We start from the raw sequence: 15,718 nt of genomic DNA on the forward strand, positions 1-15,718 counted from the left end.
GGCGTCCCACAGGAAACCTGTGGTAAGAGCAGCCCCGCTGGGGAGAGCTCGGTGAGGGGCACAGGCGATAAGGAAGCTGCAAGTGAGGAGAGAGCCCCTCCACAGACACAGAGCCCATAGGAAATGGGTGTCCCAAAGGCCATGGCGGCGCACGGAGGAGGGGAGAAACCCCCCAGCCCTGAGGGCACCGCGGCACGGCGGGGCCAGGGGGGAACCGGGGCCGTTCGGCGGCGCTCAGGGCGCACGCGCGGGCCGGGGGAACACCGTGTGAGGCGCACGGGCAGCACCGCTCAGGCCACCGCTCCCCCGCGGCACAGCGGGAGTGGCACTGCCTTTCAGCCGGGGGACTGGCCGGTTGTGCTGCCTCTCCCACAGCGGAGCGGCCGAGCCGAACCCCACCGGGCCCGCGGCACCGGCACATCCGAGAGCTGCCCGCGCCAAACATGGCCGCGCCCAGGCCTGGGGAAAGATGGCTGCCGCGCGGCTCAGTGCGCAGGCGCGCGGGGCTCGCCTGCGTCATCAGCGGGCGCCGGCAGCGGCGGCAGCGGCAAGGTAGCGGGGCGCGAGGAGGGGGCGGCCGCGAGCCGGGTCCGGGCCCCCGTGGGTTCCTCCGGTGTCGCGTGTCCTGCTGCGTCCGCGGGTCGGGTTTGGGCCCCTGTGGGTCCCTCCGGTCCTCGCGTGTCCTGCAGCGGCCGCGGGTCGGGTTTGGGCCCCCGTGGGTCCCTCCGGTCCTCGCGTGTCCTGCAGCGGCCGCGGGTCGGGTTTGGGCCCCTGCGGGTCCCTCCGGCCTCGCGTGTCCTGCAGCGGCCGCGGGTCGGGTTTGGGCCCTTGTGGGTCCCTCCGGTCCTCGCGTGTCCTGCAGCGGCCGCGGGTCGGGTTTGGGCCCCTGTGGGTCCCTCCGGCCTCGCGTGTCCTGCAGTGGCCGCGGGTCGGGTTCGGGCCCCCACGGGCCTTCGGGGATCCCTCCTGGCCTGCGTGTCCCGCAGCAGCTGTGGCCGGGGCCGGGCCCCTACGGCCCCGCCAGTCCCGGTGACACCGCGACCCGCCTCCAGCGCAGGCAGCCCCGCGAGCGTTCGGGACGCGGTGTTACCGTGTCCTGACCCCCCAAGATCCTTGTCGGGACCGGCTTCCACAGGGCAGAACGCGTAGAATAAAAGCCTCGACTCCCGGCTTTCGGTGCTCGCCGCCCTGTATCCCAGCCCACCCTCCGGGCTCGGCGGCCTCGTCCGGTGCCGCCACTCCCGCCGTGGGTGCGGGGGAACGGGGTTTGTTTGACACGGGTGCAGGCGGCAGCCGTCCTGCCGCTGTCCCCGGGTGTCCTTTGGGGTGTAGCTGAAGGTGGCAGGCGCTCCCGGGCAGGCGTTCCCGCAGCCCCTCCCTCAGCCCGTTCCCGTGTGCGGACCGGGACCCCGTCCTGGCGGCGGCTCCTGAGCGGCGGGGCTGCAGCGCCACAGGGACCGGGGGAAGGAGCTGCCCTCCCGGGGTCCCCTTCCCGCCGCTGGTACGGACCCTGCTGATCGCTCCCGAAGCCCGGAGCCTGCCTGGGAAAGCCCCAAACCCGGCCGGCCCCCGCTGCGAGCTCCCTGGGCGGGGCGGAGCGGCTGCTGCGGGAAACGAAACTGAAACGGAGCTCGCAGCCATCTTGGCGGTGTCCCGGGTGCCTCTTCTGCTCGTCGGCCTTTGTTTTTTTTCCCCCCTGTATTTTCTCATAAAATAATTTGGCGTGCGGATGAGACTGAGGTAAGAGCGGTTTTGGTTTTGTTTTGTTTTGTTTTTTTTTTAAAGTCTTCATCCTGTTTTTGCCCTGCCCTTGGCTCAGGGAGCGCTTGTAAAAGGGGGTCACTGAGCAGGGGGCAGCAGTGGGACTCCCGGGGAGGTGGGGACTCTGCCTTCCCCGTGTTTGTTGTAAAAATAAGTCCTGGTGAAGGCAGCCGAGTGCAGCTGTTCAATGGAAGTGAAATTTAAGTTGACCTTGAGGTGTTTGGTGAAGATGAGGAGCTTTATGAAGATGAAACTCGGATCAGAAAAACTCTCTTTGTGACGAGAGATGCCGTAAGGAGGTCAAGGAGGAGCAGGTGGGACGAGGACCCGGCAGCGTGTATCATGTTCCTTGTCCTTATCCTCTCAGTTTTGTAGCAAGTGTTATCAGAAAATTAGAATGTGCTGGGCTGGATTCCTTACTTTTAAACAGCATATGAATAGTTTAGTCTTACCCCTGTACCCCAGGGAGGGCAGCACGACTTTGTGTGATAGAGGGAAGTTTGGGCTATAATGGAAAAAAACTTGTTGTACCATTGCCAGCTGCACACCTATCCAATTTCTCTGCCTGTTACCACTTTCATTCCCCTGTCGTGTGATGTTTTGCCTCTACAGGTCACATAATGTCCAGGTAGGAAAAGACACTTGGCATTTCAGACTGTTTTGGCCACGAATCTGACAATAATTGCGAGCCTGTTGCAGCTCTGCTCTGTGTGACCATGCAGGTCGCTCCAGCTCCTTGTTCTCCTTTACCTCCTCATGCCCCCATTTCTCAGGTTGCAAAGTAGGTCTGAGATTCTCCTCTCCCTCGAGGCAGGGCAGTGGAGCTCGCTGTGTTTCAGGAGTGCATCTTGAGCAGGCCACCCAGCCCCGTGCTGGAATCAAGCCTGAGAGGAACAGTGGCAAAGCTGCTTCTTGGCATTGACTTGAGCTGCTGGTTCTCTGCCGGGCAGCTAGAGTTTGCCATTTTTGTTTTTACAGGACTAGACTCCAAGAAAAGTAGAAAAAAAAAATAAAATTGACAAGCGAGAAGATGCTCGAAGTGCCTCAGTAGCTGGGCAGCTGTTTAAACTGCGTTTCTGGAATGCTGTCGTTGTGAGCAGATGTTCTGAGCTGCTGTGTTTTCTCTCCTCAGGGCGGGAGAGTGTGGAGTGAGTGGCAGCTCCTGTCCTGGCTCAGCAGCAGCCTGGCTCCCCCACGTGTCCCAGCAGTGCGCTATGAGCAGAGGCACTGGGCGAGGCAGAGGCTCCTGTCTCCCCCAGCCAAGGCACCATTACCCCAACACTAACCGAGGTCCTTTTAACCACCCTCGTACCCCACAAGAAACTAATCAGGAAAGCTTTTTACACCAGCGGCTGCTGGCAGAGCAGGACGCTGAAGTCTCTGTGTTACAGGGATCACACAAGGAGTGGCGCACCAGAGGCGGGCGGGCTGCGGCACCGGCTCCTGCAGGCAGAGGTCAGCCCAGCTCCGGCAGCGCTGCCGGCTGTAGCTTCTTCTCCAGCCAGCACCCGCGGGTTGAGACTCTGCCTCGCTACTGCCCTCCGCAGCACCACTGGCAGGAGAGCTCCAGGAGAGAGTCTGACGCTGTGAGGCTGAATTTCCAAAGGCTGTCTCTTGCTGGGCAGGACTATGAACAAGAAATTCTGACTGTTTTCAGGCAGCTCGGGGAGGGGAGGACTTGCACGGCTCATGAGCTGGCACGTAAACTTAGAACTCAAAAGAAAGAGGTCAACCGTGTTTTGTATAAACTCCTCAAAGAAGGGAAATTGCACAAAGAGGGAGAGACACCACCACTGTGGAGAGTTGCCAGCCCTGGTTCAGGGAGAGATAGAAGCCCTACTGACCACAGTGCCACCTGCACAGATCCTGCAAATTGTGAGAGCAGAGGAGGAGAGCGGAGCACGTTTGGCTTGGGAGACACAGAGATGGCTGAGACAAAGGAGAAAATCTGCAACTACTTGTTCAGTGTGGTGGAAACAACAGCTCTCAATCTTGCCAAGAACATTGGGTTTTCGAGAGCCAAGGATGTTAATGCATTTCTTAGCGCTCTGGAAAAGCTGGGGGATGTCCACAAGCAGAATGCAACTCCGCCACGGTGGTCCCTGACTGACAGGAAACGTGAGAGGATGCAGATGAGGATGAAGGCCAGCACAATAATGCAGATGGCAGATTCCACACCTCCTGAGCCAGGTCTTCCCTCTTCCTTTGTCCCTCCATGTCCCCCAGAGGTGACTGCAGCTTCGCCAGCAGCGGTGAAAGAAGAAGAAGAAGAAAGTGCAGAAAATGGGCAGCAGCCTTTGGGGCAGGCTGGTCAGGGCAATGTCAGTGACACAGAAGCAGATGCATCTGAGGACACTAAGCCTGACTTCTCCAGTTTGAATAATTATGATAACTCAGAAAACAGCAAGTGGACCACAGATGATATCCCAGATAATCTGAATGCTATCAGCAAGCAGCCTGATAAGTCAGAATGCATCATGAATTCTCAGTCTTCCCCCAGTTATGCTGCCCAGTTTGAAACTGCTTTGCCATGTACACCTGTAGAGAAACTGATGGCTTGTCAGGAGAAGAACCCAGTGAGTGGCCTTACAGAATATTCCCAGTACACATACCAACACTGTGATTTTGTCATGCTGGAGCAGAATGGACCCTCTCATGAGCCACGGTAAGAAAATGTCCTGCCTTTTCTGAGCTCTTTTTCCATTAAATTATTTAAGTTCACCCACTCAACTGTCCTGAAGGGGCCTGCTATTAATGTTTCTTTCATTTCAGAAGGATTAGCCTAGTTGATTCCTTGCATCAACTTAAAAAAAAAATAAAGCAAGGCTAAAATTTAACCCTAGGTAGCCCAGTTTTGGTATTCTTCAAACTGAGCAGAAAAATATGGGATTAATTTCTTCAGTAGGTCCCATCTCAATTAGTTACCTTCAATTTGACCACACAGGGGGAAACTGGTATTTCTAAGGTGCCTCTCAAGATGCTCTCACCCTGGAAATGGTGTAAAGGGAGCCCAGAACAAAGTGTTTGGGGGGAGATAATTTAAACAAGGTGGCCCCACTTTGTACATTTCTGTGTTGTAGCAGGTCAGAGCCAATTCTCTGAGCTGAGCATGTGGCATGACACTGCAGTTGGCTAAGTCAGTCTCTGGAGTCCCTTCAGAATCGTGGCTGTTACTGAGCATAAGCAAGACCAAGAAAATCTCCATATGTGCCACACTGGAATATGTCAATAGATCCACCAGACAGGAAAATTGGCCTAATTTCTAAAGATGGAGTCCCAGGGTTTTGTTATTTTGTTTGTTTTTTTGTTTTTGTGGTTTTTTTTTTTAAGAAAGGATCTGAATGGATTCAGCACCATAATCCCTCTCCAGATCTGGTTTGTCCCACTCTCCTTGGAAGGAGCTTGCCAGGGCTGGAGGATGGAAGATCAACTTGTTTGTTAGAGGTCACAAGAATGGGGGAGGCACAAATGTCAAAGGCAGGAGGTTTATGTGAGGCAACACCTTTCAAAGAGAATGCCAGAGGGAGCAGTGACCCCTGAATGATGAGGTGCAAATAAAACAGTGCTGGCTGCTTTTGAGCTTTCTTATTCCTGGCCAGGAGCCACAACAGAGCTGCTGCCTGCACACAGCCATTACCTGCTCCTGGCACCTGTGGTGGAACACAACAATTCATCCTGTTCCTTCAGAGCAAAACGTGGAGCTGCTCCTCTGTTGTGAACAGCTCTAGAAATGTAATGATGGAAATGTAATGATGTAATGTAGCCTTGGTATTTTTGTCTTCTGCTCAGGGCAGCCTGGATTTACTCTCCCAGCTGGGACCTGGCTGTTTCTTCTCCTTTGAATTCCAAGAGCAGCCTTGCTTGCTCTGAGCAGACCACACTTGTGCCTCTCAATATGCTCATTTGGTTTTCTCTCTCAAAGGTTTAAGTTCCAGGTAGTGATCAACGGGCGCCGATTCCCACCAGCAGAAGCAGGGAGCAAAAAATTGGCTAAGCAGGAGGCAGCAGCTAATGCCATGAGGGTCCTGATAAGTGAAGTGGAGAATGGAAGGCAAGGTGGAATTAAATGTGAGGAGTCATTACCCTCCAACAGCTCAGAAGCAGAACTGGTGAGTGCTGTTTCTTACTTAGTGAAGCTCTTCAAACAGTATCGAGTCTGACACTGATTTCCTCCATCTTCTTGCTGTAGCCTTTGCAGCTGGAGCCAGAGCTGTCATCTGCAGCAGCTCCCCTCAACCTGCTTCCTGGGAAGCACCCTATCAGCATATTAATGGAGTATGGTCAAAAATCAGGGAACATCATTGAATTCCAGCTGCTCTCTCAGGAAGGCCCACCTCATGATCCCAGGTATGGCATATTCTTGTCAGCTGTGAGGGAGGGTGGAAACTCTTTCTTCACTGTCCTTCCCCTTCAGCATGCTGCCCACATTGCTGGATTTGTCACTGGCCTGGCTGAGTGCTTCTCTTAGCCAAGGATTCTGGGCATGTTCCAGGTGGAGACCCAAAGTGGTGCCCTTTCTCAGAGAAAGGATGCTGCTTCTTCTACCAGAGCAGGAGGGGGCTCCAGTCCTGTACCCTTCCTGGGGCTGCTCTACTGGAAGTGTTTAGGGCCATCACAGTAAATTTCAATTGGAGATAACCCAGAAGGATTTATCTGGAAGTGGGACGTGGGGATAATAACCGCATTGAGACACCTGTGGTTAACACTTTTCATGTACTATAATGTCCTGTCAGGTTCAGCTACTGTGTGAAAATGGGTGACCAAATTTTCCCTGCTGTGGTAGGAAACAGCAAGAAGGGAGCAAAGCAAATGGCAGCAGAAGTTGCTGTGAAGATTCTTTCTGGAGAGTCTGTACCCCATGTCTTGCCTGAACAGGTACAAAGAGCTTTTTTATAAGACCCAAGTGTTTGGAATTGGGTGTTCCCCTCCCTTTTATTTCCTATTCTGCTGGATTTCACCCCACAAGGTCATGTGGGGCAGAGGTTTCCTGCACTAAATGCAGCTGCTCAGTGTTTAACAGTCTTCTCCTGTCTAACTCTGCTCTAGCCTGTTGTGAAGCCCCTCAGTGACCAGTCCATGCACGATATTGCCACTCCAGATGAATCCAAAGTGGTGAAAACGAAGGGTGTTGGGGAGCTCATCAAATACCTTAACGTCAATCCTGTCAGTGGCCTGCTGGAATACGCCCGTTCCAATGGGTTTGCTGCAGAGTTCAAACTCATTGACCAGTCAGGACCTCCCCATGACCCCAAGTAAGTAGCAGCATCTGGCTGAAGGAAGTTTTTTGTGCTGCTGCTGTTGTCCTAGGAAAAGGGCAGAAAGCTCAAAATGGCTGATGCCTTTTGAGATGGCAACGGGGCTAGTTGCTGCCTCTGCCAAATCTTGTCCCTCTGATTCCCTCTTCTCTCCACTTTGAGAAATGTAAAAACCAAACTGAAATCCACAGGTTTCTTGGTTTCCTTGTAGGTTTGTCTATCAGGCAAAGGTTGGAGGCCGCTGGTTCCCAGCTGTAACTGCACACAGCAAGAAGCAGGGCAAGCAGGAGGCAGCTGATGCAGCTCTCAGAGTCCTGATTGGGGAATCAGAGAAGACCGAGCGCATGGAAGGGATGAGCATCACTGAGGTGAATCTTCTGCCAAAGCTGGGCTTGTGTTTGTAGTCCTGCCTATCTCCCTCCTCTCAGTCCAGCCAAAAAAAATGCTTTCAAAATCAGCTGTGATCCCTTTGCTCTCTGCAGCTGTTGATAACCTGATGTGGTTTTCCTGAAGTGGGTTAGATGTTTCCTCAGGGCACAGAAATACCCTTCTGTCCTACAGGCCTCTGTTTTAGGGCTAAATTATTATCAGATTCTTCCACAAGCTACTAAAATGTGTTCCTGTGTTAAAGTAGGAACATGCTTATTTTTAATTGTACGACTTTTTTTATTACTTCTTCCAAATTTCTTTGTGCTGCATTAAAAATTGTGTGTCACCTCAGAAAATTCATGCATCAGTTAAACGCAAAGCCCTGGTTATGTCAGGATGGCTGTCCCAAACTTGGGCTGATACAAATCACACTTAAGAGTTGTTGTGAGCTCTGAAAAGCCTCATTCCAGGCAGCACAACTGGGCACAGCAGCTGGGGCTCTAAATACCAAAGCCATCAGGGAGGATTTGTCAGTCAGCAGTGCTGGAGGAGATGGGTTGGTCTGTGCTGGAATGACTGTGCACTCTCCTCACAGGCAGCCAGAGGAGCAATTCCTCCAAAGCCAGGAACAGATTTCCTTGGCTGAGTCTCTGCAAATAGGCAGGTTGGTTTTGTTCCTTCTTGCTCAGGGCTTTCCCTGGCATTCTCAGGAGGCCATTCCTCAGCCTGTGTCGCTTGCTGCTGTCTCTGATGTGGCTAAAGCAGAGCTCAAAACCTTGGATGAGGTTTTCCCAGAAATACCTAAAAGAACTTCAGCACTGCCCAAAGCTCAGGGTTTTCTGTGCCTTCTGCTTGGAAAGCTGTGAAATAGGAGTTTCCTTGAGCCAGGTCTCACAAGCTCTTGGAGATCTATTTCACACCCAAGATAGCTCAGCTGTTTTAAAAGGCATAAAATCAGCAAAATGGCTTCTGTGGCACTGTTGGAAACAAGAAGGTTTTAATAAAAAGCAAAATAACAAACTCTTTACAAAGAAAAACTGATTCAAGTGCAAGAGTCCCTCCTGCCCCTAGTAAAACACCTCACAAAAGCAATTGGTTTCTTTGTTCTCTTCTTTTTCTAGTAAATTGCCTAGGCAGGACTTTTTGGCTTCTGTCCAATTAGCTATCCTTAAGTTTGAAGTCCCCCAAGTCCTATGGGATGTCTTTTTCACCTAATCAAACAGAAAAACTTCTGGGCTTATTTCCTTTTTAAGGAGACAAAAGATACTTTGGTCATTCCCTCAACAAAGAGCACATTCCTACAAAGCTGTGCTGCAGGTTAGCTCACTCTTGAGTGTGGCCACCAAAAAATTGTTGTGGTGTTGCTGTGAGGGTCCCCAGGACGAGGTGAGAGATGAGAATTGACTCCAAGTTCTCAGAAGGCTGATTAATTATTTTATTATATGTGACATGATATATGACATTAAAAGAAAATGATATACTAAAACTATACTCAAGAAAGAGAAAGCAGACATCAGAAGGTTAGAAAAGAATGAATAATAAAAACCTGTGACTGACCAGAGTCCTGACACGTGCTGGGTAAAACAATTCTCCAAATCACATTCCAAAGGAGCAAAACATGGAGAAGCTGAGGCTTGCCAGGAGAAGAAATCCCGGCGAAGGGATTTTTCCATAGAATACCACAGTGACACTGGAGCTGTGTGCTGTGACCTGCTCACACACGTGTCCTGTGCTGTTGTCCCTGTCCCCAGCTCCCTGTGAGTGGCAGCACCCTGCACGATCAGCTGGCCATGCTGAGCCACCAGCGCTTCAACTCGCTCACAGCTCGCCTCCAGCACAGCCTGCTGGGCCGCAAGATCCTGGCTGCCATCATCATGAGGAGAGGAGACCAGGGCCTGGGAGTGGTGGTCAGCATTGGAACAGGTATGAGCAGCTTCTTGAGCACGCTCTGAGCTCTTTTCCGTGCTTGGTTTCCCTGTCAGCCGTGGTTCAGGGATGGGTGTTGCTGCAGGCATCCTCAGAGAGGGTACAGAACGTTCCCAGGGCTCACACGGTGTCATGAGGGATCTGGTTAGAGAGAGAGAGAGAGAACAAAGCAAATGTGCCTGCAGCTAGATTGCTCTTAATCTTTGCTTGCATTGCTGTGTCCTGCTCTGTGCATCAGAGCATGGGTTCCTTATGTGCACATGATCCCCCAGTTTCTGCCAGCTGCACGTACCTGATCTCCCTGCTTTGCTGCCAGCTTCTACCTGGAGTGATGGGGCTGAAAAGCCCTCAGGAAGGTACAGTCCCCCAAAACTCATGGCAGTTTGTCTGTCCCTAAAGTGGTGTCCCTTTGTTTTCTTAACTATAGAATTTGCAGGGAAATCCCCGATGAGGGGAGAGAATGATGAGGAGGACTCTGTCTTATCAGAAGGCTAATTAATTACTTTATTATACTATATTACACTACATCTAAACTGAATCTGCCAAGCACTCAACTCTGCACACAACTACACAGAATCTCATGACTCAGTGACAGTCCTGACACACACACACACACACCTGGCCCTGATAGGCCAAGGAAACAAAACACCATCACTTTGGGTAAACAGTCTCCATATTGCATTCTACTTTGGCACAACACAGGCACAGTAAATGAGATAAAAATCGTTTTTCCTTTCTCTGAGGTTCAGAGAAAAAGTGAATCTCAGAAATAATCTTGGGAAGAATTGTGCCTTGCTTTTCTCTGTGAAGAGAAACATGGTGGCATTTAACAGCTTGTGATAGTGATTTAATAGGCAGGGTGCTCGTGCTGGTGCTGCTGGTGAAAAGCCCAAAGAAATAAAGACTTCCTCCCTCTGCCTCTGCAGCCATCTTGACTTTGATACCTGCCCTATTATTTAATTCTCTCTTTCTTTCTTTGTTTCAGGAAATCGCTGTGTGAAAGGAGAAGAGCTGAGCTTGAAGGGGGAGACAGTAAATGACTGTCATGCAGAAATCATTTCTCGAAGAGGCTTTGTGAGGTGAGGAAAGGGGAAACTCAAAAGGACAAGGAGAGGGACCTGCCAGGAGCTGCTCTCCCAGTCTGGAGGGGTGTAGCTGAAACACAGCCCTGGTTTATTGCTGTGCTGAGAGATGCTGTGATCCTCAGACACTGTTTGCTCACGTGTTGTTGAATAGAGGGAAGTTATTTCTCATAAGAAGGGGCCATACCTGAATGATGCCCAAATAAGAACTGAATGGGAGACTTGCCAGGAGCCCAAGGGCTGCATTTGATGGACTTTAATATTGAGGCTCCTGCTGAAGCTGCTGGGTTGATGCACAGGGGGCTCACCAGCCTGAAGCTCCTGCCACACCAAGCCACTGCAGGCTTGCTCTCCTGGCCTTTCTGTAGAAGGATTCATGAAAACATACTGCATATGTTTGCTTTGATAATTAACATGTTTTTCAGAAGCTGGAAAAAGGGTTTTGCCCTTTCTACACAACTAAACAACACAATTATTTTCTTCCTCTTCCCCTCCCACATTCACTGTGGCACTTTTTAGTTTTTGAAACCTAAAGTGAGATGAAGCTGGACTGCTTGGTTAACATCTGTCCTTCAGTTATGAACAACAAAAAAAAATCAGCTGCTTCCTCCAAGGCTTTGTGTGCTGCCTCTGTGCTCTGCATTCCTCAGCAAGGGGAAGTGTTGAGGGCAGGTCCCTGGGAAGTGATGAATCAGGATTGCATCTTGCTTTACTGTCTGTTTCAGCTGTTAATCTTGACAGCAGTGGCTGCTCTGGCACAGCAGAGTGAGCTCTGCCTCTCCTTGCAGAATCAGTCCCTGCACAGGCTCTGCTCAAGGACTGTCTGGGAGGCTGCAGTTTCTCTTTAGTTCAGGGTTTTCCCTGGCCAGAATCAGCCATAAAAGACCCATCAGTGTAAACAGATCATGGGCTCCTTCTAATACCACTTGAATTCAGCTGCCTGCAGGGTTGTTTACTTTTAATGCAAACTTGCTGCTGACTAAAGGTGCTGGTTAACAACCTTGAAGTCTTCTTCACGCTGGGATCAGATGCATGAGAGCAGCACCTGGACAGGATACTGCTTTTCTACTGCTTGTCCTCTGCATGGCAGAAAATCTGCTGGATTTTTTGCCCTTTTTGTGCATCAGGCATTGTTTGCTGGCTTCCCAGGCATCCTCAGCCACAGCTCCTGGTCTCTGCTCTTCCATGTGGCAGGAATGGGTGATGTGGGACCCTGCCTGTCAGTTGAAGCATTTGTTTTCTGAGATACAGAGCAGCCTTTTGACAGGATGGTGGTTTGTTGTTTTTTTTTTTTTCAGGTTTCTTTACAGTGAGCTGATGAAGTATGACCCATCTAATCCTTCCTCTGCAGAAGAGAGCATTTTTGAGCAAGCAGGAGGACAGAAACTCAAAATAAAGAGCAACGTTACCTTCCACCTCTATGTCAGGTTGGTGGGGAGAGTTGAATGCCTGGTGTCAGCAGCACTGTCATGCCCCTGGCCCTGGCTGTTTCCTTTACTGTCAGGGCTAACCAGGGAGGCTTTGTTTTCTAGCACAGCACCGTGTGGGGACGGAGCACTCTTTGATAAATCCTGCAGTGATCAGGCAAACGAGATGGGGCAGCCCCAACATCAGCCTCTCTTTGAGAACCCCAAGCAAGGCAAGCTGCGGACCAAGGTGGAGAACGGTGAGTGCAGTCGCTCCCTGCACCATGGGGTGGCTTCAGTCCTCTCCTGGGAGCCTTCCTGATGCTCCAGAGCTTCCTTACCCCTCTCTGTGTGCTGTTGTGGGATTTGAAGCATTCAGGAAGCAAAAGAAGTAGATGGAAGGCTTGAGAGAGAGTCCCTACCCCTTCCTAGGAAGGCTTTAGAGAGAGTCCCTTTCCCCTTCCCAGCCCTGCCTATTGCACTGCCATGCTTGTGAAGTTTGCAGCTGAAGTTTGATGCAAAGCTCAGATCTAGGTCTGTGTCCTGCCTTTCAAGCAAAGTTCTATTCTGCTTCAGCCATGTCGAAAATTATTCATCAGTACCCAAATACTGAACGCCAGATTCTTCCCTGAACCTGGTGTCAAACTCTGGGTATCCAGAAGTTTCTCGAGCAGTTGCTGGTGGGGTTTTGATTTATTGAATATCTGACACTATGCAGAAAAGCTTTTTTCTTCTCTTGTGCAGGGGAAGGTACCATTCCTGTGGAGTCAAGTGACATTGTGCCCACGTGGGACGGGATCCAGCACGGGGAGCGCTTACGGACCATGTCCTGCAGTGACAAAATCTTACGCTGGAATGTTCTGGGCTTGCAAGGGGCATTGCTCTCACACTTCCTGGAGCCAGTTTATCTCCACTCTCTTACACTGGGTGAGAAACCCTCTGTCCTCTCAGGGTGAAACTAGGCTGCAGTGACAGCTCGTCTGATGGCCAAGTTTGTTTGTGGAGGGTGTAGGAGTAACAGACTGAAATGGCTTTCTTGGCAGAGTTGTTTGAAAATGCAAAGGGAATCTCTGGATTTTAGGCTGTGGGTATAGTCAGTGTCTCTGCAAAGTTCTGGATTTTTAGGAGGCACAAGTGGTCTAGGAGAGTGAGACAAAACCTGCATGTTTGTGTCTTGAGTGAGAAGTGTTGCAGTGTGAACACCATTGTCTTACTCACCCAGGATACACGTGGCTAATCCACATGCTCTGAGCTTTCAGGAGCCTGTGAGCAGTGCTGCAGTTCTTGGGGTTTGGCCAGTCCATCATCCTCTTTCCTCACACCCTCCCCTCTGTCTCCACAGGTTACTTGTACAGCCAGGGTCACTTGACCCGTGCCATCTGCTGCCGTATGGAGAGGGATGGGAGCACTCTGAAGGAAAAGCTCCCGGCTCCATATCACATCAACCACCCCGAGGTACTGCAGCTGTAGCACTTCTTCATCTTTGCCTGTGCCTTTGGGGGTCCCTGAGGTGCTCTGCAGGGAGGGTCATTGTGCAGCAGCCCTCCAACCAGGGGCAAGAATTAGTGACCAGAAGCACAAAATCATACAAGCAAGGGATATCCTGGGTTGGAAGGGAACCACAGTGTCTCATCAGGTCTAGCTCCTGGCCCTACACAGGACAACCCCAAGAACCTGCCCTCTTTGTGTCACCCCACACTTTGGGGGTTACTGGCAATGTCTTAGGCTGGAAATAAGGACACTGAAGTGCCTCTCCAGCCTTCAACTCAGTAAGAACCTTTTCCTTGCGGCTCTGGAAAGTTTGGGATGAGCTAAAACTGTGAGAGATGAAAGAGGCAAGAGACTGAGGCAGCAGGACCAGGTTAAGCTTCCTTCCCGTGCAGGTGGGGCGAGTCAGCGTGTACGACTCTGCCAGGCAGACAGGCAAGACCAAGGAGTCCTCAGTGAACTGGTGTCTTGCTGATGAAGGCGAAGTGGAAATCTTGGATGGCACCAAAGGGAAAGTAGATGGGTAAGAGGAGCCTTTCCTGACACTGCCTTTTCCTGACACTGCCCGGGGGAAGGGGGGCAGCTCTGAGGTGGGGAGTACACTCTGCACTGTTACAGCACCCTGTGTAGTGGATGCTTTTGCCCCCAATAAGGGGGAGAGAATGATGCATCTGACTGTCTTATCAGAAGGCTAATTAATTACTTTATTACGCTATATTATTCTGTATTATATTACATTACATCTAAAGTGAATCTGCCAAGCACTCAACTGCACAGCATCTCCCAACACACACACACACACACCTGGCCCTGACAGGCCAAGAAAACAAAAAACCACCACTCTGGGTAAACAATTTTCATATTGCATTCTACTTTGGCACAACACAGGCACAGCAAATAAGATAAGAATTGTTTTTCCTTTCTCTGAGGTTCAGAGAGTGTGAAACCCAGACATATTCTTGGGAAGAGTTGTGCCTTGCTTTTCTCTGTGAAGAAAAAGGTGGCAACACCCTACACCTGGGGAGGGTTGGATAGGGGAATTTTAAACAGACATAAGCAAACACTCCTGAAGGAAAACAAAATGTTGCCCCACCTGGACCCTACCACTGAGCTCCTCCAGCATGGGATTTTTCCTGAGCCCCCTGCTTCTCTTGGCTCTCCTCTGTGTGCTGTCCCTCATTGCTGTCATTGTCTTCCTTCCCAGTGTGAAGCTGGAGGTGTCTCGTGTGTCCAAGAGGAAAATGTTCACCCTGTTCCAGCAGCTCTGTGCAAAGAACAACCGCAAAGACCTGCAGGGTTTCTCTGTGTACTCAGATGCCAAGGAGGCAGCCACAGCTTACCAGGCAGCCAAGCAGAGCTTCTTCAGCACGCTGCAAGAGCTGGGCTACGGCAGCTGGATCCGCAAACCCCAAGAGGAAGAAAATTTCTCTGTCCTTGATGCGTAAGGAAGCACTCTGCAAGGACTGGGGGGTGAATGTGCACAGGCTGGGCATGGCTGTGCTCATCCTTCTTTCACCACGTTTTTGCAGTGGAATCAGGACTGTGCAGTGGTTTCCTCGTAGGCCTGGCTGCCTTGTCACTGTCACTCAGACCCTGTGTTTTTAAAATGTGCATGTAAATGATTCTCCTGTTTTTTAAAGCAAGGGCAGGCTCAGTCCCCCTTTGCTTTTTTTATAGTTTTGTCCCCCCCCCTTTATTGTTTTTTAAAGAAGGCATGAGAAACCAGAGGAATTTTCGAGACTGTGAGCTTGAAACCTTTGGACCATGTACTGCAAATCCCTCTGGCAGGTTTTGAGGCAAATTTTCTCCTTTGAGATTAAAAAAAAAAAAAAAAAAAACCAGGCTGTTTGACTGGTTTTCTGTGTCTCTGTTGGAAGATGACTGGCAGCCCAGCCAAGCTGGGACGTGGGACTGACCTCTGCAGTGTGCAACCATAGGACCAGCCTAACATTCTGCATTAATAACAAAGAAGAAAGTTTCAGCATTGTTGGCCATGGGTGTTTTTAATTCCCACTGAGGTGAAGAGGGCCCCGTGGTGGGGTTTGGAGAGGGACAGAGATGACTTTGTGTTTGCTGAATGATGAAGGGAGCCAGGTCGAGCTTGAACTTGAGCCTCTTACCTCAAGCCCAAAGTGAGGAGCCCAAGGCTGGGAGCAAGACCCCAGCTCTGGCTGTGGATCTCCACAGAACAGCCAGGCTGGGGCCAAGCAGGGTCACCATTGTCACACGTTCACCCTGCCTGCAGCTGCCCGTGGGCATCCACTGCCATGCAGAGCTGTCAGGGGCAGGAGCTGGGGGCTCCTCTGTCTGAGGCTGCTCAGGGAGCTGTGCCTGAGGCTCTGGGGGCTCTTGTTGTGCTCCCCACACTTTCCCAATACTGATTGATCTCCAGTCCCCACTGGGATGCAGCAAGACCCTCCCATCCTGCACT

The 15,718-nt window shown here is 51.2% G+C and overlaps 1 protein-coding gene across 2 annotated transcripts; it reads left to right on the forward strand.

Moving 5' to 3' along the window:
* The first annotated feature begins 308 nt into the window (after positions 1 to 308).
* Positions 309 to 15,222, forward strand: ADAR (adenosine deaminase RNA specific). 2 transcript variants are annotated; one of them, XM_036397763.2, is made up of 15 exons: positions 309 to 552; positions 2,894 to 4,426; positions 5,684 to 5,870; positions 5,951 to 6,108; positions 6,495 to 6,636; positions 6,808 to 7,013; positions 7,228 to 7,384; positions 9,137 to 9,308; positions 10,297 to 10,390; positions 11,692 to 11,820; positions 11,926 to 12,059; positions 12,544 to 12,726; positions 13,142 to 13,254; positions 13,683 to 13,810; positions 14,492 to 15,222. In XM_036397763.2, the coding sequence occupies exons 1-15, from the start codon at positions 470 to 472 to the stop codon at positions 14,730 to 14,732; spliced, it is 3,660 nt and encodes a 1,219-aa protein (XP_036253656.1). In that variant the 5' UTR covers positions 309 to 469; the 3' UTR covers positions 14,733 to 15,222. The 2 variants fall into 2 exon arrangements, with proteins under 2 accessions (XP_036253656.1, XP_036253657.1); XM_036397764.2 differs by lacking the exon at positions 309 to 552 and adding an exon at positions 789 to 1,740 and having other exon boundaries at positions 14,492 to 15,221.
* The last annotated feature ends 496 nt before the right edge of the window (positions 15,223 to 15,718 follow it).

This window comes from Molothrus ater, chromosome 29 (genome assembly GCF_012460135.2).
Source record: "Molothrus ater isolate BHLD 08-10-18 breed brown headed cowbird chromosome 29, BPBGC_Mater_1.1, whole genome shotgun sequence".
Taxonomy (NCBI): Eukaryota; Metazoa; Chordata; class Aves; order Passeriformes; family Icteridae; genus Molothrus; species Molothrus ater.